Source organism: Vulpes lagopus, chromosome 2 (genome assembly GCF_018345385.1).
Source record: "Vulpes lagopus strain Blue_001 chromosome 2, ASM1834538v1, whole genome shotgun sequence".
Classification (NCBI taxonomy): Eukaryota; Metazoa; Chordata; class Mammalia; order Carnivora; family Canidae; genus Vulpes; species Vulpes lagopus.
Genome location: NC_054825.1, coordinates 13,511,284 through 13,536,747, shown reverse-complemented (window position 1 = coordinate 13,536,747; position 25,464 = coordinate 13,511,284). Strand labels below are relative to the sequence as shown.

At 50.3% G+C, this 25,464-nt stretch overlaps 1 protein-coding gene across 2 annotated transcripts in view; it reads left to right on the top strand.

Annotated features, from left to right (window-relative positions):
* The first annotated feature begins 2,259 nt into the window (after nucleotides 1-2,259).
* Nucleotides 2,260-25,464, top strand: part of SLC18A2 (solute carrier family 18 member A2) — a 36,644-nt gene continuing 13,439 nt past the window's right edge. For both annotated transcript variants that reach the window (XM_041742706.1, XM_041742707.1), the window contains exons 1-10: nucleotides 2,260-2,347; nucleotides 2,650-2,784; nucleotides 4,288-4,705; nucleotides 14,312-14,370; nucleotides 14,649-14,732; nucleotides 15,074-15,166; nucleotides 15,953-16,042; nucleotides 16,169-16,212; nucleotides 16,284-16,344; nucleotides 18,789-18,884. In XM_041742706.1, coding sequence (XP_041598640.1) covers nucleotides 2,664-2,784; nucleotides 4,288-4,705; nucleotides 14,312-14,370; nucleotides 14,649-14,732; nucleotides 15,074-15,166; nucleotides 15,953-16,042; nucleotides 16,169-16,212; nucleotides 16,284-16,344; nucleotides 18,789-18,884 — 1,066 coding nt within the window. In that variant the 5' untranslated portion in view covers nucleotides 2,260-2,347; nucleotides 2,650-2,663. The remainder of the gene's footprint in view (nucleotides 2,348-2,649; nucleotides 2,785-4,287; nucleotides 4,706-14,311; nucleotides 14,371-14,648; nucleotides 14,733-15,073; nucleotides 15,167-15,952; nucleotides 16,043-16,168; nucleotides 16,213-16,283; nucleotides 16,345-18,788; nucleotides 18,885-25,464) is intronic.

The window sequence follows — 25,464 nt, the reverse complement described above, 5'->3', positions numbered from 1 at the left end:
GCAGAGGGAGAAGCAGACGCCCTGCTGAGCGGGCACGCAATGTGGGGCTCAATCCTGAGACGCTGGGATCATGACCTGAGCCGCAGGCAGATGCTTAGCTGACAGCCACCCAGGCATCCCTACAATTTTTCTTACTATGTTTAATATTCATTTATCAAAATTCTTATGTGTGTATGATGCCTTAATGATTGTTCCAATAACGCGATTGTAAAGGGAATTTTAAAACTTAGAACATACAGCCAAAAAAAAAAACTTTTTTTTAAAGCTGATGCATATTCATAATTTGTTGCAGTTTATGTAATAGATAAGGCGGTAAATAAAGAAGTTAAGTGATAAAAACATTACAGTTGGATCAAATTCTGTTGGAAGTGCAGTGAAAATATACTTTGAAGGCATAAAGAATATAATGTAAAATTTTTGGCTTAAAGAAAAACTTCACTGTTGTGGCCACGATGCTCCAGGGGTGGTGGTGGAGATCAGAGGGAGGGAGCATGGAGAGTGGCTTTTTTCGTGGGCTCCAGATTCCTCCCACTGGCTGGGCTGGAGCTGGAGCTGGTGTGGCTTCCTGTGTTCACCTGTATGGCACTGCTACCAGAATGTGTAGGCACCCCAAGAATGGTGATTTTTGCCTGCTTGGGCCATTACTGTCTCCCCAGCATCAACCATAGTGCCTGGCACACAGTACGCACTCAATAAATATTTATTGGAGGAATGGATGGCGGATACACCAAGCTTTTGCTTTGCGCGGGGCACTGTGTTAAGGGATTCCCATTTCACCTTTACTACGACCCCACAGTTGTCGCAGTTAGTATCCCCATTTCAGAGACGGGGAAACTAAGGCACAGAGAGGCTACATAATTTGCCCAACCAAGGTCACCTATCAAGGAAGTAGCAGAACGGGACCCAGGCAGGCATCCTGACAAGAGCGCTTATGACACCTCTCTGCCCAAGGAAGCATGGAGCAGAGCCTGTGTCTTTGGGTTCTGGAACTCCGGGCTCTTGGGGGCACTCCGTGAGGGTGATACCCTCCACAGCCATCTACACGACTCCCTGCCATCTGCCCTCTCCTCCTAAGTGGTTTTCCTTCTCTCCCTGTTTAATATTTAAGTTGACACATCCTGGGACATCCCGGAGTCCCCATGTCACTGACCTACTTACTTATCCAACCATTTTTCTCACACATCAGGGGGAGCATGGGGGTGTATGGAAGGAAGGAGGTGAGGGGGGGGGCACCATGCCCCCCCCCCCGTAGGCAGCGTCCAGCTGACAATTAGCCAACATTAATAAAACAAGGCTGGGCTCCAGGTTAGGAGACTGCAGCAGAGTAACATTTATTCTAAGTGGCTTTCCAAGAAAATAGCTCCAGTTCTTTCCACCCCCTAGAAGGGTCTCTAAGCTCCAGCTGTGTCAGGGGGACATCGGTTTGTTTCTCTGCTGCTTATAAAATGGAGGGACCTTGGAAATCAAGAGTGGGCCCTTACCCCTTGGTAGTGAGGATTACAGCTCCTGAGCACCCACAGACGGGCACTGTGTCTGTGGTAACCTGACCCCCCCCCCCCCCCCCAGGTTCCCTCCCCACCTCCCCACCTGGCACAGCACCCAGCAGGGGACTACAGACAGCATCCAGAGTCTGGGCCAGCTGCCTCTTCAGTCCTTTTGCTAACGTGCCAGGTACTTGCCTGGTCTCTAGTGTCCCCTGTCCAGGGTGACCTATCCTGGGGGCTCCAGAGGCCCAGGCCCCTGCTCCTACTTTCCGAGTCCTAGGCTCCAGGGCCTGGGGTCCTCACGCCCCCTCTCCCTCTAGAGGGTGACGCTAGCTAAGCCGTGTCCCCTTTCCCTGTGAGGGTACCCAAGGACCTGCTGGTCAAAGACCCCAAGGGCACCCTGCATCACGCTCCAGAGGGGCGACAGGAGAGGAGCGGTGGGGCGCGGGCGCCTTCCCCGGGAAAGAGACCCGTCCCTGTCTCCCAACACGCTGCGACCCCCCACCCAGCAGCCTTCCTGTCCTCATGGCCAGTGTCAGGGGGCAGCGAGGCTCGGGGAGCAGCTGGCCAGGTGGAAGCGCGAACCGGGCTCCTCGTGGGGCCCCTGACCTAACCCAGGGCCCTTGACCTCTCCATCCCTTGGGTCGCCGTCGTCGCGGGGGCGCGGCGGAGGGCGGGGAGGCGGGCACAGGTCCCGCAGGGGTGCCCCGAGGCCGGGACTGGGGGTGGCGCCCTCCCGCCCCGCCGGCCGTGACGTCAGAGCCGGACCGGGTAAAGCGCGCGGCGGCGGCGGGGCGCTGGGGTGGAGCCGCGCGGACCACGGAGCCCGGGGCGCGGGGCAGGCAGCCGCAGGCGACCTCGAGGTACCGGGGGGCCCGGCGGGGGCGGCGGGGAGGGCGCCCGGGCCGCGCGGGGGTCTCGGGGCGAGCGGGGCCGCAGGACGCACGGGGCGCGGGGGCCCGGGGCGGGAGGAGCGGGACGGCCCCCCGCGGGGCCCCGGGTTCGCGCCCCGACGCCGCGGGCGCGCGTCTCGGAGCCGGAGCGCAGGTGCCCCGAGGGCGCAGCCGCCGCAGGTGAGCAGAGCGGGGGACGCGGGGACCCGGCCGGGGTGTGGGGGCGCGGGGAGCCCCCGGGCCGCCGCCCCTCAGCGCGCCCCCGCCCGCAGCCCAGCCGCCGAGCATGGCCCTGAGCGCGCCGGCGCTGCTCCGCTGGCTGCTGGAGAGCCGCCACTCCAGGAAGCTCATCCTGTTCATCGTGTTCCTGGCGCTGCTGCTGGACAACATGCTGCTCACCGTCGTGGGTACGCAGGGACCCCTTCCCCGGCCGCCCCACCTCCCCTGCCTGAGCGCGCCCCGGGAAGCTTGGGGCTTTGCAAAAGCATCTCTTGGGGCTTTGCAAAAGCATCTCCTTCCTCCCCGCCACCCCCCCATCCCCATCCCCTCGTCTGCCCACTGGGCTGGTTGCAGCCGCGTTTTGTGGCTTCGTTTTCCTGGTGGTCAGGTCAAAAAATGTGACATCTGTTAAGAACCAGAACTTGTGTTTCCTCCTGATAATTTCCTGCTTCCCCCTGCCTGCTTTGACCGCGATGAAAAGATTTCTACTAAGAACCGGCAGGCAGTCCCTCGGGGTTCAAAATAACGTTACAATAATTATTATGCAAAAAAAATTATGCTAACCTTATTATTATTACAATAATTATCATGCAAAAATGATGATTATTGTTATGCTAACCTGGAATTATGTTAATAGTTATTAACAATTTGGCTTATCATTTAAAGGAAAGGGTCAGCATCCCTCCCTCCCAAAAGGGAAGTGACCTGGAAATATGTTGTATCAGTGTGCAAGGCTCCAGGTGGAAACGTTTTGGGACCTTTTCAAGAGCAGTTTGAACAGTGTTGGATTTTAGTCTTTTCTCTACAATGGAGTTTTAAAGAACTAAATAATTAAAATCCAGGTCTTCTAGTAAGCCCCATTAAGAGCAAAGTATTTGGTGTACTTTTCTTAAAAATCTCCAAAATCTTAATGAATAGCTTTTTAAAAGAAATTGGATTCTCAGGGATGGGTTATTCCCCTCCTGTGCATTTGTGGGTTCTCACCTCCAGGATTACCTGGGTAGGGATCTCATCAGAGTTCAGTAACAAGGACCATGCTTCTCCTTTGTGTTGAATGCTTTGTTGTCACACACAGGCCCAGAGCTGCTTTTACATGAGTTTTTCTTTGCCTTTGTAGAAGTCTCAGGAGTTTTTACATTTTTCCAGGTTGCATGAAACATTGGGGGGACTTCCGACTCAAGTAATGGAAAGATGAAGTGGGCCTGTTGCAGGATTTCCGAGTTATTACTTCCTGTGGGTTTATTTTTCCCCTAAGACCTGTAATGAAATTAAGATCCCTCTTTCCTGGATTCATTCACTTAAAGGTCTTTCTGAGTTTCTCTCTCTGGGGAGCTCCTATTGACCCCAGGTCAGCACTGAACAGACTTCAGACCACATTTTGCTCTCCTAATGTATTCCTGTGAGGGAACCCTGAAGGAGCAACCCCACAGAGGCCCAGAACCCCAGGAAGGTCCCTCCTGCACAGTAGCTGGCTCTGAGGGCAGCTGGAGCTCTCCTGGCCTCCTGGGGCTTTGTTCTCTCCAGTAGCTCTGCCCCGTGAGGCCCTTCCAGTGTGGGCCCAGGGGTCCCATTCCAGGGGCAGACCACTCTGGGCCCTGGGTGGCATCTGACACAACCGTCATTTTGCTGCCGTTGGCCCCGGGGTGGGCTCCCATACAGCCACAGCCTCCCTGTTGTGTTTTTGCCTGCAGTCCCTATCATCCCAAGCTACTTGTACAGCATTAATCATGAGAAGAATGCCACGGAAATCCAGACTCCCAAGCCAGTGCTCACCACCTCTACCTCAGACAGATTCCAGAGCATCTTCTCTTATTATGACAACTCCACCATAATCACGGGGACTAGCAGCCCCAGAGGACCCCCCGAGGGGCTGCTGCAGCCGGCCACCACGCAGCACCAGCCGGCCACCACGCAGCACCAGCCGGCCACCACGCAGCACCAGCCGGCCACCACGCAGCACCCGGTGACTAACACATCCGCTGCGCCTCCTGACTGTCCCAGAGAAGACAAAGCTCTCCTGAATGAAAATGTGCAAGTTGGCCTGCTTTTTGCCTCTAAAGCCACCATCCAGCTCCTGACCAACCCCTTCATAGGGTTGTTGACCAACAGGTGGGTAGGTGCTGAAATTTTGGCCAAGGAGGGGTTTTTTTTTTTGGTTGGTGTCTTTTTTTTTTTTTTTTTTGTATTTTTTTTTTTTGGTTGGTGTCTTTTTAAAAGAGTTTATTTATTTATTTATTTGAGAGAGAGAGAGAGAGAGAGAGAGAGAGAGAGAGAGAGATAAAGTGAGTGCACATGGGGAGGGGCAGAGGGGGACCTGGGAGAAGGAATCTGAAGCCAACTCTGCACTGAGTATGGAGCCCAATGCCGGGCTCAATCCCTCAACCCTGAGATCGTGACCTGAGCTGAAACCAAGAGTTGGAGGCTCAACCTACTGAGCCATCCAGGTGCCATCTGGCTAGGAATTTTATATTTATATTGTTGCAAGGTCTTTTCTCCCTAGAATTCTGTTTCTTGTTCATTTATCAGAATGTGGAAATCTAGTGGTGGGTGAGGTGGGGAGAACCCTGCACCCCCACCCTCCTCCTCCTCATGTTTCTCTCCTTAATTGTGATTTCCTATTTGTTCAACCTTTTGGTTGCCCCTTTTATCACTTAGAAAATAAGAAACTATTGAAACAGAGTAAAGGGTCCCTCCCCGAGTGGGAGAACTCAGGTTCTGTCTAAATGCCAGATTTCAGTAGTACATTTGTCAGAATCACCCTTGGGTAGCAAGACCTCTGCAGCCACCATGGCATCAGCATTGGATTCTGTATGTCACACAGCTCTGTCTTTTCTTCTACCCCGGGTCATCCACTTTCCTATAGAAAGCCAGGGTGGTTTGCTTTCAAGCTGGCGTGGTAAAGGCTCAAGATGGCAGTTGGAATGTGGAGAAAGACCAGTAGTCCTGCTGCGTAGATGGACCTCTTAGCTGGCTCTGAGGCCCTGGGCAATGTAAACAGCTCCCTGGGCAGCTACTGAGCTGCGTCCCAGTACACAAATAAAAAGTGAGGCTGTTTTCTGGAGAAGTCAAACCAGTGGATTATGCCCCAAGCTAGCTATATGTTAATCTGGATATTCTAGGTGATTTTTTTTTGGACCCCTCCAAATTTTGAATAATTGTTCACATCTCTGCTATCAGTGGCCATCCGGCAAGTATTCTACAGCTGAGGTGGCCCAGCTCTGCTTGGTACCTTGGTACCTTCTACAGCTGAGGTGGCCCAGCTCTGCTTGGTACCTTGGGGCTCAAAGTATAGGACAGGAGGCTTGCAGAGAAAAGGAAGAGGCAGTCCCTGAAGGTAGTGGCTGCAAAGAGGGGGAGCTGGGGCAGTGTCAGTAGTGGGGTGGGTTGCCCTACAAACACGGTAGCTCTAAAGGCAGAAAAAAATGGTAGAGGGGAGTGCCCAGAGTCCTACTTGTGAACCAGCCCCAGACACATGGGCAGAGACAAAGATTACAGTAGGCAAGGAGCCCGTGCGTGGCGTGAGTCCGAATAAGGAAGTCAAGGTGACAAGGAGGGTCCAAGACAAGGCTGTAAGTGGCCCCAAGTGTCAGGTTGGGAGAGGAGGGGGGTTTTGTTGGTGTGAGCGGGGTGCTTGGGAGCCACTAGAGGTTCTAGAACCAAGCTGAAGAGGTGGGAGCCAAGCACGATTTTTAGTAGGTCAGCCTGGCACCCCATGTAGCCTGGGGAACAGGGACATCTTTGCTTCTACCCAGGCTTTGGCCTATGGTAGGGGAAGCAGGCCCAGCTATATCATTTGCAGGGTCCTTTGTTCAAACATCATTGAGCATTTCAAGACCGTAACAGCAGAGCATTCAAGCAAGCACAGGGCTCTTGTGAGACTGGGGCCAGCTCTGGGGCAGAGAAGAGGAGGTCTGTTGAGTGAGGGGGCCCGGGGTGGTGGCAGAAGCTCAGAGAGGCAGATCTGGTCTGCCCGCCGCACAGGCTGCCCAGAGACACACATGGGTTACTGGTCACGTACCTGTGGCCAGTTGGATGGAAGCATGTTTTTAAACTTCTGCAGTTTGACTCTCTGGACCGGGTAGTGGGGCCACCAAAGACATTTTAACAATCCCAAGCCACGTTCAGCCCCCCAGTATTGTGTCAAGCAATATTATGAAGCTTCCGGGTAAAGTGTGCTAAGTGCAAATGAACCTCATGAGGACAGGGTGAATGGGATCCCCACCTCGAAGCATCGTTACTGAGGTGCCATTTGCAGGTTCCTCTCTTCTTCAGCAAGAAAACCAAACCGTAGTTGTAGGGTTGTTCTCAGCCTCCAAGAGTGCTTCTCTAAATGCATCTGGTGTAATTACAGAAGACGTCTCTGGGTTTTGTATTCTGAGAAAGCAAACAGCTCAAAAGCTACATGAGGAAAATTGGCAAGGCGTTACAACAGTAATGTCTTCAATCACTTGGGCACGAATGTTCCTAGCTGAGATGCTTAACACAGCACTTAGGGACTTGGCCAAAATGGTGTGAGTATTCCAATCTTCCAAATGCAAATGGCAAATGAAAAGCTTTTTTAAAAACCTCATTCTCGTTTTCAATGCTTTGCTCACACCATGGGGAAGAAGCTTGTTTAAAGCCAGTGGGACCTTTTATCCTATGAAATACTCCAAAGAGTTTACCGTTTGTAGTCACCCAACACTATTTGGGGCACAAAAAAAGGGAATCTTCTAAGAGAAACCTAATTTTGTTTTGTGACCTGAGAAAGTCAATCTTTTCTTATGAGTAATCCGCTTTGCAATTTAGAACAAAACTGGCATCCCTAACTGGTTCCCCCAGGTACCCAGCAAATTTCAAAAGCCTCTCCAGTGGTACCTTGTAATATGGAAATGCAAACAAATTTTAATACTGATGTAGCATAAACTCTGTCGTCCCTCCAAAACGCTCATAATTTTTTTGTATATTTTAAAATATTTTCCAAGCCCAATAGACGTGAATTTGGGGGGACCGGCAGCATTTCTGGGCGCCCCATGGCTCTGCTTAGAGAAGGGCTACATTCTGCTTTCCTTAACAGGACTTCCCTTGTGAGCTGCTGTATATAGTCTTTTGATATAATTTGTGCCAATCGCATCCTCAATTATGAACAAGATGTGTGACTCACATTGTCAGTGTTGGAAACAAGTGTGTTGAAAACAGCATTTTGCAGTTGGATAATAGTTTCTGATTAAAGAAGGGCGGTGAAAAGCATGGAGCATCAGAGCTCGAAGAGGCTTCAGCAAGGGCTTTGGGGCCAGTCCTGCCGTTTTGTAGGCAAAGAAGTTTTCATTTCTTCTTCAGGGGCTATATTTTTACTGCAGATCGGGTGCCCACTCAGTTCTCTTCCCGAGTGGAAGAGAAAGTACCCGCCCCAGGGCAGCGGCAGGACCAGAGCCAGTGTCCAGACTCTGTCTGGGTGTCTCCCTCCCTTCCTGTGCTTTCCACCTGCTTAGTGTTTTACAGTTTTTACATTTAGCTACTTAGAATCAATGGCGCAGGTCAAAATCTGTCCTTCTTGCATCTGTTTGGGCTCTCTCTCATTGTACCAGGCTGAACTAGTGGAGTGAAAGCCCAAACGGTGAGTTATTGATTGCTATTTTTTTTAGAGATTTATTTATTAGAGAGAGCACATGCATAAGGAGGGGAAGGGAGAGAGGGAGAGAGAATCTCAAGCAGATTCCCTCCCGAGCATGGAGCCCTCCTGTGGGGCTTGATCTCATGACCCTAAGATCAGGACCTGAGCTGAAATCAAGGGGCAGACACTTAACCAAACAGAGCCATGCAGGCGCCCCCCCAATTGCTATGTATAATCATTGAGCAGGGAGTTTAGAAAAAACTAGTGTGGTTTTTTTGGACACACCCTCCCTCACCTCCCCAGCCCCCCGGAAAATATCTTTCTCTAGCCCCTGGTGTGATCTGGCCCTGCTTGCCAGGATCTATCTCTGCAGCGCTTGGGGAGGAAAAGCCTTCTCCATCCCCCCCAGGAGGCTGGTCGGAGCCACTCCTTTCAAGAACCATTTGCGGCAAGTGGGACCCACTCATCATCACATGCGTCGCAGCCCAGACCCTCCTGTTCATGGTCAAGTTGCGGCTGCGAGTGGCTCTTTCAGGCCGGTGATACAAGAGGCGGGCTGCCTGTCTGCTGTTCTAAATACCGGATAAGAGCCCTCATTCCAGACCCTGAGTATAAAGTGGCAATTCCCTAGAAATGTTTAAGTGCCCACAGGGCGGCTAATATGATATGAGTTTTATTCCTGTTTTATTTCCGTTTTCATTTCTTCTTCAGGGGCTATATTTTTACTGCAAAGGGGTGCCCAGAGAGGAGGGAGCGAAGAGCCTTTGATTTTGGCAAGTGCAGTGATCACATAAACAACAACACACTTTCCAAAGCCCGCAGGTGCCTTGGTTGGCTTGACTTTTATCTTGGAGGCTCCTGTGACTTAGAATCCCAGTTTATTCATTTCACGACTGCAGCTGTGTGTCGGAGGGAGGGGAGGAGGCATTAGACCAGCAGCGTCTGTTACCACCTGCCCCGTACGTGAATTTGAGGCCTATGTACACCTGACGGGAGGGTTCCCAGGCAGGCAGACGATGGAAGGGCACCTTTAGGTTTCTCTCCAGGAATCAGGTTAAGGACGCGGCATCATGGTCTTCACTTGCTCACCACAGGGCTTCCGTAGCGGTTGTATCTGGAGAACCAGGAGCTATTCCAGACTATTCCAAATGCCCTTGGATGGCCGGGGAACGAGTTCACTTGGGGTGCTGGGGGACCGCTCCCTCGGCCCCCTCCTTCGCTCATCCTCCTGGTCTCCTAGGTCTGCGTTTTATCAAGCCAGCATCAGTGGCTTAATTTATTTCCATAGTTACCCCTATATTTGAAAGCGGTTATTTGTCCTCACAAATCTTAGCCCACATCTGAATGACAAGGAGGAAGCCGCAGGGCATGGATCTCTACAGAATGGGCTGCGGTGATTTTTTTTTTTTTCCTCTAGCTTCAGCCAGTTGGTCTGAAGTAGGCTTTGTGGGAAGAAGCAGTGACCTTTTCAGTTTTTCTGCGGACAGGGAAGCCAGCCCCTCCTGAAAGGGATCTCCCGTCCTAGATGTCATTAGGATGGTGTGACACAGTCTCACTTGTGCAGTGAAGAGAAGCTGGCAGTGGGATGGGGCGCTTCTCGGGGGAGCAAAGCCCCCACCCGAGCTGCATGTCAGGGAGCAGGGGTCTCCCCCACACACTGAGGAGTCCAGGGCTCCGCAACCTCCTGCAGGCAGCTACCAGCCAAAAAAGACAGACCTGAGCAAGCACTAAACCGAAGAATTTTGTTTTACATACGAAACGATGGACCATCAACTCCTTGGTACATCTTAGCAATGTAAGGCGTCATCCCATTTCCCGATGTTCACTTGCTGTACCACCTTCTAGAAAATAACTGAGAAGGGTGATGTCACCCTTGACGTCTTGTCTTCTCTGATGATAGCTTTGTACCCTCCAGATCCTCTACTGTGTGTCCTTGCTGTTGTCATGTCCCAGGGCAGAGGGAGCCTGAGTTTTATTTTATTTTTTGTTACTGATTATTTTCAAAAAGATATTATTTATTTATTCACGAGAGACAGAGGGAGAGAGGCGGAGACTTAGGCAGAGGGAGAAGCAGGCTCCCTGCAGGGAACCCCATGTGGGACTCCATCCCAGAACCCCGGCATCACGCCCTGAGGCAAAGGCAAACGCTCAGCCTCTGAGCCGCCCAGGTGCCCTGAGGGAGCCTGAGTTTTAACAGGCCTGAGAAGGGAGCTTGCATTGGTCTCTATGGCAAAGATGAGCTAGTTATTAAAGGAAAAAAAAGTATCGATTTTCAGTGATGAGTTAGGGAATACGGAGTTTCTCCACTGGTGTGTAGGTATATATAATGAACATAACTTTTATTGCTTTGTACTTTTTTCCTGGGGATTCAATATATGACTTTTAGTCTATTTTCAATTGGATTAACTGCTCCCTGATGCTCTTAAAGAGGATGATCGTGGGCTGGGATGATGCCTAAGGGGATAGAAATGGGACATTTCGCTAAAGGCTGCATCAGATCTAGCTCTGCTTAGCACTGAGACAAGAGGCTGACTCACATGTTCATGATTAATGTCACTTGAGCCTCTGTCCATTTAGAAGATACTGTGAGGAAGGAGAAAGGGCACTGGTGATCTGCCCATCTCCCGGTGACCCTGGGGCACTGGACATCTTTCCTTGGAGGTGCGTTTTCGGTGGGGGAGGGGGAACAGAAGAATTTGAGGGTGGAGAGCTCCAGGATCTGCCCCTTGTGCCCTGTTGCCTTAGGGCTGAGCCCTGGGGGAAAGATGCTGCCCAGCACTTTCCACCGGGCAGCCCGGGCAGCAGCTTGGCCAGCGCTGAAAGTCCAGAGTACGTGCGTGTCCAGTAACAGGAAGAAGGGGTGTGAGCCCGTGGTACCCAGAGTGGTGGGCTTGCTCTGGCACCATGGGGGAGCCGCTCTGTGTTTGAACCTCCACGTTCTCATCCAGCATGAAGGTTTAGACTGGCCAGCCTTTGAGTTTCCTTCGTGTTTGGCCCCGTGGTTATTCCATACATGCTTTATTAAAATCCCAAAGAGATTTAAAGACAGTAGCTGCAGTGGTTTTATTATTTTTTTTTAATTTTTATTTATTTATGATAGGCACACAGTGAGAGAGAGAGAGAGAGAGAGGCAGAGACATAGGCAGAGGGAGAAGCAGGCTCCATGCACCGGGAGCCCGACGTGGGATTCGATCCCGGGTCTCCAGGATCGCGCCCTGGGCCAAAGGCAGGCGCCAAACCGCTGCGCCACCCAGGGATCCCAGCTGCAGTGGTTTTAAAGCAAACACAGCACCTGGGCTTGATAACAAGAATCCTATATAAGTACACATCCCTGCATGGAGCCATCTGGCGTTAAGCCGTAGAGCATTCATTCCACTCACCCGGTGTGATCCCCCACCAAAATGTATGCTAGCAGGACCTGGCACGCCCTAGGCACTCAAGATAGGTCCGTCATCCTGAATTTGGGGCAGGTTACTTAATTTCCCTGGCCCTCAATATAGTCATCTGAAAAATGAGGATCATGCCAGCTGCCTCACGGAGCGGGGGTGAGAATCACAAGTGGTCCCCTTCCTAGTTTCCTAATAACGTTCTTGTGGAATGCTAGAGCCTCCTGGTAAGAGGAAGTTACTCTGGATGTGTCCTGCCAGGTGGCCTGCACCACTTATCCGGCTGCAGGCTGAGCATCGCTGCACTGGTATTTCCAACAGCTTTGATAAATAGATCGTTTTCCAAGGAGTATGTTGAAAGGGGGTGAGAAGCCGAGGTTTATTGCAGGGCAGCTACAGGCATTGCCACAATTCCTTCTTCCCCCAAGATGTGAAGGGGTTGCTGAGAAGCAATGAATTGCCTATGAATTCGCTCTCAGCCTCCTGGTAGTTTCTTCCCTCAGTATCCTGCAGTGCTGTGTAGGGCCTGGTGTTGTGAGTGGGGCTCTTTTGCCCAAGTGAATAAAGAGTATGGAGCAGTCAACTCCAGGCTAGCTGAGGTTAGAGAAGCTGTCATTTGACGGCCATCTGAAGTGCTTTTTTGAACCCTGGCATCCTGCCCTGACTTGCCTGGTTGGCTCTGAGCCCCACCTGGTGCATTGCAAACTCACCTTGGGTCACAGTAGGGGGACTTTTTCATGGGATGGTGGGAGGAGGGCTGTCTGAAATGATGCTATTTTGAGATGTTATTTGTATTTTTGCTAGTTTCTGGAGCACATGAAGCAGTTAAAGAAAAAAAGAGGAGGGGGAGTATGATGAGGACCTTGTGGAAAGATTCTGTGTAAAGCCACATATGTCTTTTGGCTTCCTGGGGAGGTGGTGAAGTTTGCAGGGAAAAGCCCTGGACTGGACAGGATGGCCCTGAGTGAAATTAGCCCGAGGGCATTTGACAGGTCACTTTGGTGGCCTCTGTTTCCTCATGTGAGATGGGGAGGTAGTCATCTGCCTTTGTCAAATCGTTGAGCTGATGGCTGTAAGTGCTTAGAGAATTGAGTAGAACTTTACTTATTCATTTTTAAATTTTATTTATTTTTTAAAGATTTTATTTATTCATGACAGACAGAGAGAGAGAGAGGCAGAGACACAGGCAGAGGGAGAAGCAGGCTCCATGCAGGGAGCCTGACGTGGGACTTGATCTCGGGTCTCCAGGATCATAACCTGGGCCGAAGGTGGTGCTAAATCACTGAGCCACCCAGGGATCCCCAATAAAATCTTTTTTAAAAAAGATTTTATTGGGAGGAAAAAGGAGAAGCGGACTCCTCACTGAGCAGGGAGCCCAATGCAGGGCTCGATCCCAGGATCCTGGATCATGACCTGAGCTGACACAGCCGCTTAACCCACTGAGCCACCCAGGTGCCCCTGCATGTAACTTTAAGTGAAGGTATCGTTATCGTGATTTTTTAAAAAATATTTTATTTATTTATTCAAGAGAGACACACAGAGAGAGGCAGAGATGCAGGCAGAGGGAGAAGCAGGCTCCATGCAGGGAGCCCGATGTGGGACTCGATCCCAGGACTCCGGGATCATGCCCTGGGCTGAAGACAGAGGCTTAACCGCTAAGCCACCCAGGTGTCCCGTTATCGTGATTTTTTAGTCAAGCCTAGACTAGAAGTCCCAGTCACTCACTTCCAGGCTGAGTGACTGGGACTCAGGACTCCTTGGTCCTCACTTGGTTCCTATCCAGGAGCCCGAGGGTCTAGGGCTGGAGGGAAACAAAGCCTGGAGATGTTCTGGGCTGTTCTGCTAGAGGATGGTCAGTCACTCAGCCAGCATTGGCCTCCCACCCAGGGCGGCAGGGGCCAGGAAGCTGCTTTCACTCTCCTGTCCCATCCATCCGTAGAGCAGGAGCCAAGCAGTCTGCATACTCTGCAGGCACAGAGAGGAAAGAAAAGAGGATGAGGGAGGAGACCCTTTCTGAAGCACCTTCTATGTCCCAGGTGCCTGGTAGCAGTTTATCACCCACATCTCCTGTCTTCCCTCCAGCGCTGGGAGGTGGCCAGTGGCTTACTTGGCTCACACGGTAGGGCCGGGTGCGATACCAGGAGGCCGGGGTCTTCCCACTGCCCCTGTCCACCCGGGGGGGCAGAGCCCTGTAGGTCTTTCAGAGCAAGTAGGATGTTGAAGTTTTGCACCAAAATCAAGGCCTAGTTCCTTAGGCTGGCCTCATCGAGGTCAACGCGCAGGGAGACTTGAATATCCCCTTGTATCCTGATGCCTCTCAGATGTAGTGCCGTTGTCTCTGCTGCCGCACTGATGACTCACCTGATGACCTTTCACTGGACTCATTGGCTTGCCATCGTCCCTTTGGAGAAGCTCTAGCAAAGACAGTAATTAAAGAATAATAATAAAAAGATGGAAACCGGGGTGTTGTGTATTTTAGACATGCCCTGGGTTACTTGCCAATATTGTGTTAACATTTATTCCGGAGAAATTTCTGTCCAGGGTGGCAATCCTTAAATGTATTCACGTTCCAAGGCAGTCAAACACGAAAAGGTCACATAGGAAGCACCAACTATATGAATTTTTAGAAAAGTCGACCAAACCCTCATCCATCTGATCCCAAAGGTAAGGCTCCATACAAAGCCTTAGGGAAATATGGAGCAGTCACCAGACGTTCCCCGTGGCTCTCTTTTGCAGAATTGGCTACCCAATTCCAATGTTTGCGGGATTCTGCATCATGTTTGTGTCCACGATCAGTAAGTGTCTGCTGTTTCCGGCTGCGTGTGGGTCCCCGAGTGGGCTCTGAGGACCACACGCTGGGCGTTGAGCCTGGGTCCCCCGGGGTGGGGGGTGGGCCGGGTGTTGGCAGCGGTTGCAGAAGGGGGGTCGGTGGAGCTGTTCACGGCACAGGAGCACAGCGCGGTTAGTAGGGAAATGCGCCGTCGAGGCGAGGGATGGCCTCAAAGCACCCCTGGGAGCCGGTGGCCCCGCGTCAGGCTGGCACTGATGCGCGGCGCGGCCGCCCCCTCCGCAGTGTTCGCCTTCTCCAGCAGCTACGCCTTCCTGCTCATCGCCAGGTCGCTGCAGGGCATCGGCTCCTCCTGCTCGTCTGTGGCTGGTAGGTGCCCCGAAACCCCAATCAGTCAGCGCCCGGGGCTGGTGGGGGGCCGGGGGAACAGCTTCGGTCTGTTGCAGGGGTCCCCAGGCTCGCCTTGGCTGGCGGCCCCTTGCAGAGTCAGTTGGAACAGTGCAGGGACTCCCGGGGTCAGTGGTGGTACTGGGGGGGGGGGTTCCGTCGGGAGGGTACTGCTCCCTTGGATTCGGCTTGGCCTTACATTTCTGCGAATGTGACAGGTTTGGGAGCTCACAGGTCCGGGCCAGAGTTGGGCAAGCGAGTCACTGATGATTCTCTTGGTGCTCCCTTGAAGCTGGGCTGTTGACCATTTCTTCTCTGTTTAGGGATGGGCATGCTGGCCAGCGTGTACACGGATGACGAAGAGAGAGGCAACGCCATGGGCATCGCCCTGGGAGGCCTGGCCATGGGGGTGCTAGGTGGGTGAGGGCCTCCGGGAGCAGGCTGCGGGGAGGGCCTGTCTGCCGTTGGAGGCCACAGCCTGCCCTCAGCCCACTCTGAGTCTGTTCCCTTTTTATTCCCCGCCGCCCACCTCCCAGCACCGGAGGGAGGACAGGAGATGCGGTGATAACTGCTCCCTTGGAAAACCGGTGGGACCTTCCTGACCTGGGAGGATGTGGGCTCCCCTGCCGCCTCCTCCCAGGCTGCCGGGTGACCTTGGGCAAAGTAAACCAACCCAGACCTCCCCGGGTCCAGATGTAAAAGGAAGGCCTGAACTTGGACATTCTCCGGGTTACCATCCCACCCGCGGACCTCCCCCCCTCCCCCTGGCTGACCTCCCCTGCCCCCGAGGACAGATCCCTTCCTTGAGAGGACGTGTGGGTCCTCTCCTTTCCCTGTTGCATCCCCAGCCTTCACTGGGGAGCCCAGAGTTCTCTCCGAGCTGGTTTAGAAGGAACAAGATCCGCGCTGACCCATTTTCCTGTGCTCCCTGAGTAGCTCGGTTGTGTGGCCTGGGTCTGGTTGCTCTCTGGTCTTTACTTTTGGGGTGACCCTCATATGCTCTTGCCCATGCCTTGTGTAGAAAACTGCTTGGAGGGAGTTGCCGGGGCACCTTGGGCTGAGTAGAATGTAGGGTGGCCACCCCCAAATAGTTTTGGGAACAAAGTACAAACTCGAGGAACAAATGGACGGTCCTAGTGGAGTTGGGGGTGGGGGCACCAGTCCCAGGCCCTGGCACCAGCTCCTCTTTCTCTTCCTTGCAGTGGGTCCCCCCTTTGGGAGTGTGCTCTATGAGTTTGTGGGGAAGACAGCTCCGTTCCTGGTGCTGGCTGCCCTGGTGCTCTTGGATGGAGGTGAGTCCATGTGGGGACCTTGGCCATGCTCTTGGTGGCTGTGACCTGTGTCAGCAGGTGATCCGTGTCAGCAGGTGTTTGCAGCAGGTGCTTGGGGCACCTTTTTTCCCTTCCTTTTTCTTGTAGCTATTCAGCTCTGTGTGCTCCAGCCGTCCCGGGTCCAGCCAGAGGTAAGCCCCTGGGGAAGGAGGGGGCCACTGTGGCCCCGTCAACCTTCTTAACCCCTGATTTTTGCTGACAGAGCCAGAAGGGGACACCGCTAACCACGCTGCTGAAGGACCCGTACATCCTCATCGCTGCAGGTGGGGCCCTCCTCAGTCTCCCCGCTCCTTCTCAGCCAAAGAGTGGGGGGTGGGTGGCGAGAACCAGTGCTCGCTGGGCTGCTGGAAACATTGGACGGTAGAGAAACACGAATAGCAGAGGGGTTACGAATGCACCACAGGGACTGGCTTTCTTCCATCATTAATTTCTGACACTCAGCCAAGTTCCTTTGTCGGTTTTCATTTGGGGCAGAGATGTCCAGGTCACGGAGATGCCCTGACACAGAGGTTTATTTGTGTCGGTGGCCATCGCTGTGTGGCCGTGAACTTCTGGAAGGAGTCCGTGGCCTCACTGCAGGCATCGTAGGTGGGTGGTCTGAGTCACCTGGGCATGCATGAATTAAGGCTGACAGTGCAGCCCCAGAGGACAGCTCCCTCCCGTGGAGAGGTCACTCTGTGCAGTACCCCAGAGGCTGCTGGGAAACCGCCCTTGTCTACAGAAGGTCCCATCTTTGGGTTCTTGGTCTAGATGGACTCAGAGGAAGCCCTGGTTCTATGGCTTGTGGGAGGGTAATGGGCGTCATTCATCCAAGAGACTGTCTCTCCAAGACCAGCTTGGTGATGTAGGCCTGGGGCTGCCGAACAGGAGACCAGTTATGCTGCCTGGGTCTGGACACTGGTCAGCACCGGGCCTGGGGTCAGGTCAGGAGAGGGCAGCCCTGAAGTGTGGCATCAGATGCAGTTAGGGGTAGATTTGTCTAAGCAGTGGTCATGAACGCTGGCCACCCGCTGCTGGATTTCGGGGGGCACCTGTGTAGCCCTGGTCTAGACCCTCTCCATCATGCCTGGCAGCCAAGGTGTTGCAAACCTGGTGTGGTGACCTGATGCAGGGGGACCTCTCTGTGCCCCCAGCAAGACGCAGGGACAATTCCAACACCCAGGTGCCCATGGAGCCCGGGTTGTCTGAGGGGGAGTGAGGAGGTGTGTGGTGAGAGTGGGAATCCCTGAAGCCCAGCACCCCCTGCCTCGGGCTTTCTTTGACCCTCATCGTCTCACCCTGACTCAGGGAGGAAAGATCCACCCAGCCCTGACTATCAGGCTGTCACACTTCCAGGCAGCCTTGGCTGAGGGAGTTGGGGGGCAGGCGATATGTCTTATTTGTTGTGGTGGGATTTTAACTTGTGAAGGTGACTGAGTGATGATGCAGAGAGGTCAGTGCTATTGAAAGGAGATTTTATTGCTTACATTTCCTGTGAAAAGGAGGCATGCTACGCCACTCAGGGCCTCCTGAGGAAGCAGCAAGTTTCCTAGGTCAGAGGTTTGCATGGGGAAGGCAAGGCAGGGCTGGGGAGCACCTTAGGATGGGCAGGCTTTGGGGCCTGGGGGCTGTCCCTGCATGCCTGGTGCCTGGTCCTGGGGTGGATTCAGGGCAGGGGTGTCGGTTTGCTCTGCAAAAGAGTTGGACCAGGAGGGGTTCAGAGTGTGGGCCCTGGGTCACAGGGGAGATAGAACAACTGTGTCAGTGTGGCCCTAGTTAGTAGATGGCAAATAGACAAACACCGAATCTGGGAAAACAGCAGGCAGGTGAGGGGAGCCAGTCACGTCAGCATCCTTTCTCTGTTCCACCTGTAATGTCACAAAGCATGAAAAAAAAAAAAAAAGCATGGAGAAGACCTTTCTTCATCATGTGACCACCTTACTCACCATTGCACAATGTCGTTTGAATCAGGATTTAGGCAAATTAGAGGTTCTTGGGGACACAGCACAGGAAGCTCCCAGCATGGTGGGGAACAGCTCTGTGCATCTTCTTTCCCGATGGCTCTACCTTCTGGTTAACAGGGTGGTAATGGATATTTGCAGAAATACTCTATGTGTATAGTGGATTAAAAAAATATCCCTCAACAGCACACCTGAACCGAATGCACTGAGTTTTGGGGCATCCCAGGGCATCTTTAGAAATGTCTGCGTTCCTTGCACAGTAAAACTTGGACGCAGGAGCCTCCAGTTTCTGGGGTCTGTGTGTGGCCTGGAAGTGGCCTACACTGGTGGGTGGCCTCAGGCAAGTTACTTTGTTAATAAATTGGAACTCCTTCACTAATAGGTTGGGATGGGTCATCCAATAACGTCTACAGCTCCCTCCAGTTCCTTTATGACTCTGGGATTCTAGTTTGAAAAAAGTTTTTCTTAATGCTTTGTTTGAATTTAATATTTAATTTTAATCATTAGTATTTCATTTTAACGGATTTAACATAATATTTAATTGTTCTTTGATAAAAATAACAATGATGATGATAGTAATAATAAACCCAGCCTCCTCACTATCCCCTTGACCTATAAATAACAGCTTTTCCTCACAAAAGGAGAAGTTCTGAGCACCCAAGTGGAATGTTCTGGCTGTGGGCATGCGGGTTTAACTGTGTTTGGAATCAGGAGGGGATGCTCAAGATGCAAAACAGAAGCACACTAACCGTCCTCCTCCCTTGAAGGGTCCATCTGCTTTGCAAACATGGGGATTGCCATGCTGGAGCCAGCCCTGCCCATCTGGATGATGGAGACCATGTGTTCCCGAAAGTGGCAGCTGGGTAAGGACTAGGGCAGCTTCTGATTCCAGAACTTTTGTCCTTGGGGTGAATCCTGTCATTGTTGCCCGGCCAATCTGCAAGTACCAGGATTATAAAATGATTGTTTCTGTTTGACACTTAGTGGGGTCAGTGCTTAGGGTAGCAATGAGCTTTGGGGTCTGTTTCGGCCCCAGTTTTTTTTTTTTTTTAATTATCCTTGATGGGATACAGAATTAACATAGAGGCATCACACCTGGGCAGAAATGAGAGAGCAAAAATATATTCAGTGTCTTCCCATGTTTCTGAATTAGACTAGTTATGTTAAATGTATGTGGACAGCAATAAAATGTATGTGAAAGAGGCTAACAACAAACAGGATTTAAGAGGGTGAATTTTAACATTTTTAATTTACAAGTAATACATGCTTTATTATTAAAAAAACAGTTGGGGTGCCTGGGAGGCTCAGTTGGTTAAGTATCTGCCTTTGGCTCAGGTCATGATCCTGGGGTCCTGAGATCGAGCCCCAGGTCAGCTCCCTGCTCAGCGAAGAGCTTGCTTCTCCCTCTCCCTCTGGTGCTTTCCCTGCTTGGGCTCACTCTCTCCCTCCCTCCCTGTGTCAAATAAATAAATAAAATATTTTTTAAAAAGTCAGAAGTACACAAATCAAGAAAGTAAATCTTAAAAAATCTCGTGTTCACCTTTTTCCTCCCAGCCCAGTCCTCTATGAGATTCACTGTTAATAGTTCTGTCTTTTTCTAGATGGTTCTGCATTTACTGCCATGCTTAAAAGTTGAAGCCAAGTGGAATCTTGCCAGTTGTATCACTGTGTGACCTTTTGTTTGTTCATGTGTCCATGTCAGAATGGGTAGATTTAATTTTCAAAATTAATTAAATTAGAATTTTAATCAATTACACATGTACTTAATGTTTAAGTTAAATACTAGAATTATAATGAGAAAGCCAACAGTCCCTATCCCATGCCTCCCCATCGCTAACCCCCTTCCTCAGATTTGATCCTCTTTAATGCCTTTAGTTGTTTCTTCTGCTAATTTATGTCTCTAAATAATATGTGTAACTTCTGTTTTTTCTTTAAAGTTCTCCAATTTCTCACATTTTCTATCAGCTCCCTAATATGGTAGATGGAGATTAATTCCATTATTATTCCACCTGAAAATATCCACCAACTCACCTGTTTTCTCAACTTCTGTTTTCCTAAAACAGTTATGTTTGCTGGTTACACTGGTATTCAGATTGACATTGTGACCATGCAAATATTGTTCAAAGAAGAGCTACATATAGAGTTTTGTGATTACTTCTTTTTACGGACTTCTATTTTTCCTAAAGTTAGTCATTGCCATGTTTTTCCATTTTCTTAGTTTTCAAGGTAGCATTTATGAACATATTCTCAAATTCTCTGGCAGAGGTGAAAGGCCCTCTAAATGTGGCCAAGTACACCGGCAAGCCTAACCTATTTGTCTTTTTGCTTGTTTGTGGACATTAGTCCCACATTACTTTGTCTTGCTCCCGTCTAGGCTTATTCACTAGGTCATCCTAGGACTTTCTTCTTCCATTGTCTGGACATCTTTGCCTCTTTCCCGTTTCCTGTATCCTTTCTCTTGGTTTACTCTGTCATTATGATGGAACACATCCTCTAGCCGCTTTCTGAGAGATGGTGCGTGGCAGGTAAAGTTTTCAGAGATCCTGCATATCTACAAACATATCTATTCTCTATTTTTGGTTGATTTAGTCTATTTGAGTATATGAGTCTTGGATTGGAAATTATTTTTCTTCTGTTTTAAGGCCTCTGTCCTATTGTGCTCTAGTGTTCAGGATTGCCGTTGAGGAGGCTAGTGTCCTTCTCATTCCCCATCCTCTGTAAGAGCTGGAAAGATCTCTTCCTCTCTAGGTTATGAGCATCCATGATGGTTTTTGCAGTGAGGTCTGTTTTCTTCTACTGTACTGGGCACGTGTTTGGTTAGCCTGCTCACGTGGGAACCTGTTCCTTTTAGTCCTGGGAAACCATTTTGTATTATTTCTTTAATGAATCCTCTCCTGTACTCCATTTTCTTTTATTATTACTCTTGGTTCAATGTTGGACCCTCTGTGTTTTATCCTTTTGATTTCTTATCTTGCCTTTTCTTATCTCCACTGATTTCTTCATTTTCTAAACTGCCTATTGGATTTTTATAATTGGTGTCCTCATAAATTTGAAGAGCCCTTTCATATTTACTGAGTGGTTTTGTATGTGTGGAAGGGTTGTGGAAATAACAACCTCTTCCCGTTTAGTAGGAAGACTTCCACTCACTTCCCAACTCAGCCTCTTGTGTTATCTCTGGTCTCTGTGCTGCCTGGGGTCCCTGGGCCAATTCAGTTAGTTTCTTTAAAGAAGCTGCCTCCTGCCAGGGTGAGTGATTGAGAGCTGGAGAGTCCATGTACTTTTAAAACAGCCTTTCAAAAAAAATAAAAAATAAAAAATAAAACAGCCTTTCAGCTCTCTTTTCAGTTGATAGCCTCAGCCTTACATTCACAGTACCCGGAGCCTTTAGTTCCTGAGTGTTCTAGGTTTGGAGGTACAAAAGCTGTTGCTTCCTGTTGGCTGCTCCATGTGCAGGTGGAAGGTTCCAGTGTTCTCTGTTATGTCCCTCACTGTTCTCCCTCTGCTTATTTTTCCTTCTCATTGCCTTTTCTCTTTTTATATTTTGTCTGTTTTTGGACTTCGAGGGGAAGGTATAGAGTTTTTTGTTGTTGTTCCTTTACTAAATTTTAAACAGAATTTGCAATGGGAATGGAGAAAAACCTCTAGATTCCATCTGCCCTGTTTAGCTGGAAGCCCATCATTCATTTTAATACTCGGATATTGTTCTATTTTAAGGTTATACCATAAATTTTCTGCCAAGTCCTATTGTTGGACATTTGGGTTAGTTCCAGTTTTTGCCATTTAGAAACCATACTGTAGCAAGATATTCTTACACATATTCCTGTTCGTGTTTAGAAGTGTATCTGTGTGCAAATCCTGAAATTTCAATGGGTGTTTGGTAATTGGTAATATTGCACTAACACCAGTACTGTCAGTTTTTTCCAGTTGCATATGAGGTGGGGTGTGTGTGTCTCATTTTGATTCATTTTTACAAATTCTTCGAGTACAATTGAGCATCTTTTCATGTTTTAGCCATTTCTATTTCCTGTATTGTGGATTTCTTAATATTTTTTGCCTGCTTTTTTTCTGTGGAGTTATGTGTCCTTACTGATTTTAAATATTCTTTGTATATTGATATTCTTTATCAGATGTTTTACAAATTGGGCCGTCATTTTGTTGTATGTCTTTTGAGTTTACGAATGGGTTCCCCCGCCACACACATACTCAGAACATTTAAGATGCCACTAGTCAGGGTTAGCAATTTGCCCCTTCATGTCCTTGTCATCGGAGTGAAGCTCTGGTGAGATCTTTCCCATGTAGAGATTATTTTTTTCATCCATGTTTTCCCCTAATTTATGATCTGTTTTATACATAAACATCTTGGATTTACATAGACTTAACTTAGGTACGGGGTTGTGTTAAGGATTTGGTGTTAACATTTTTCTGTATGGCCAGCCAGTTGTCCTAGGAGCCCACATGATTTTTCCCACCTTTATCATACTTGACTGTGTGTTCTTGGGTCTGTTCTTGGGTTCTCTTTTCTGTTCCATGTGTGGAGATGAATTCCTCTGTCAGTACCCTCCTATTTGATTCCTGGAATTTTAGAACATTGTTTAATGTCTGACAGCTTGTCCCTGCACACATACCTTTTTCTTTTTCTTTTTCCTTTTTTTTTTTCTTCCACATACCTTTTTCTTTAAGAATTTATTGATGATCCTTCCTGGGGACTTATTTTCTTTTCATAGCTCTCTTGGCTTATAAATTGCCATCTTTGGTTGGCAAGTGAAGCTGCGATTTTTGGTGTCCCCCGCCTTCCCTCACAAACAACTTTCTATCCCCTCTGCAGTGGTGTCTTACCAGATCCTGCTTCCTCCTTCAGACTTGTCCCTACCCCAGTCCTTATGGGGCGCTGCACTGAATCACTGTTTTCTTTCACCAAATAATCCTTCATTAAAAAGTCCCAGATTGCTTGGGGTTGAGCAGGATGAGACTGGGACTGCCAATGGGTGGGTTTCTCTTTGGGGTGATAAAGTATTTTGGAATCAAACAGTGGTGATGGTTGCAACACCTTGTGACTCTGCTAAAAACCACTGAACTGTATGCTTGAGCAGGGTGAGTTTTAGGGTATAGAAGTCATGTCACAAAGCAGAATCCAAAACAAGCCCCAACAGCAAGAGTCTCTCCATGAAGGAGAAAGAATTCTTGGAACAAAACTAGGGCTAGTTCTTAGAAATCAAAACTCAGAACCTCCTGGCAGGGGAGACAAAGAAGAAACCCCAAAGACTGGAAGCTGCCAGAGAAAGCACATCACTTTGCGGAGGGAAAGACTCTTTTTTTTCTTTCTTTCTTTCTTTCTTTCTTTCTTTCTTTCTTTCTTTCTTTCTTTCTTTCTTTCTTTTCTTTCTTCTTTCTTCTTCTTTTCTTTCTTTTCTTCTTTCTTTCTTTCTTTCTTTCTTTCTTTCTTTCTTTCTTCTTTCTTTCTTTCTTTTAAATATTTGATTTGTTTATTCATAAGAGATACAGAGAGAGACACAGAGACACAGGCAGAGGGAGAAGCAGGCTCCCTGCAGAGAGCCCATGTGGGACTCGATCCCAGGACCCCACAATCACACCCTGAGCTGAAGGCAAACAATCCACCACTGAGCCCCCGGGCGTCCCCGGAAGATCTTTTTCTAACTGGAGTTAATGAAAAGCAGTTTTGCAAGAGATGAGGAGCCGCTCTTCACATCCCATTGCTGCTGCGGGCCGTAACCCCGTGGCGCTGCTTCTCCCCCTGGTGGTCTGGGGCCTCTGACCCCGGGCCATGAGATGCCCGCACCTGCCGCGTCCCCGGAGCTCCTGCATTCGCTTTGCAAGCGCTCTTAGGCCGAGCCACTCTTGCAGTGTTTCCGATGCCCCCACCTGACTTCCTCTCCTGCTTGGTGCATCTGGGCCATGAGCCAGGCACCTCCGCCCCAATGCCCTCTCCCTCTCCAGACGCAGCCCGAGGCTTGCTTTCTAAAGTCCTCAAAGTCCATCAGTCCCTGGGCCTTCCGGGTAGATGGCAGGCCCAGGCCACCTCGATGTTATCAGGAGATCCTCTCCTCGGGCTTATCTCCGAGGCCAGATGTCCCCCCCCCCCCCCCCCCCCCCCCCGCTGGCCACGCCTCTCACCATGAGATCACTCCCTTCCTGCCACAGAGACACAAGAGATTCCCGTATCTCTGCCTCTTTTGCCATGTTGTCCCTAGTGTGAAGGGAACACGCCCCTCATCCTTTCTGGGAAAAAAAAACTGTAAGATTTGAAGTCAAAGCAAAACAGTCTTACCAGCTGCATGGGTGACACATGATTGCTTTTGTTGAACGCTGCGTTTTGGGCCATAGTTTTTCGAGGAGGTAGGTGGTAGCCCATCGACACTCCAGAGGGCTCCCTTGTGAGTCTGTTCTCCAGACACCCCTGCCCCTTGGGGGTGGCTCTGACTTTGGGGTTGGCGGGGAGAGAATTATTTCATGGCATCTTTCTTTCAACTCCAGTCTGGGGTCAGATGACCTTTCCTCGACACCAGGAGGCTTAGGAACTCAGTTCATGGTAAGGCCTCCAAACCCCAAAACGGAACTTAAGGTCTGGGGAATGGGCCCCAGAGAAGAGTAGAGCTGAACTCTTTCTTCTGGCTCCTTAAGGAGATGTGCTGGTACAGCTGGTGGGGATAGGATACTTGCCTGCTCGGCAGGGGGACCACTCAGTTCCCAGCCAGCCATGACCTTGGGGCACATGCTGTGCCAGCCTGGCTGGGTCCCCAAGAGCAAGATGATTGCTGAATGCTGTGGCTCTGGGATGTGAGGACTTCAGCCTCCTGCGTCTCCCTTAGGATAGGGCAAACTAGTACCATGCCCCATTCTGGTTCCTGACCAAGTCCTTGGGGACCTAAGGAATGAGTCATCCAGAGCTCAGAAGAAGACCATGGATACATCCCACCATCACTTCTGGGGCTACATGTCCAACGTCGGCTCTTTGTGGGCTTCATTGGGGTTCAAGCCCTCTTGTGCCCGTCAAGCCAGTGACTGAGGCCAGGCTTACCATGAAAGCACAGGGATGGGCAGACGATCCCTGTGGGTGAACTTTCTCATATGTGCAGAGGTGCGTGAAGGGGTGCAGGTGCCCCTGGAAGGAGACAGCAGCCCAGCAGAGGGAGAGGCTCACGCGTGTGGCCGCAGGCACTGTGTACAGGCCATCCTGTCCATACTGTTCCCGTCGTGTCGGGCCAAGGTGGACAAGACTTCCTGTTGCACTTGCAGGTGATACAGGTTTTGGAGGGACAAAGTTGGCCAGTTGGTAACAGATTCCCAAAGGTCTCCCTAGATTCCAATGAAGGTCTGAAAGGGACATGGAGGGATCCCTATGGTGAGAACGTAGGGTCCTGCCCTAGGGTTGCAGACGCCCCATGACAGCAGGCGGGGACCTGGAGGGAGCGCAGGTTGCAGTGA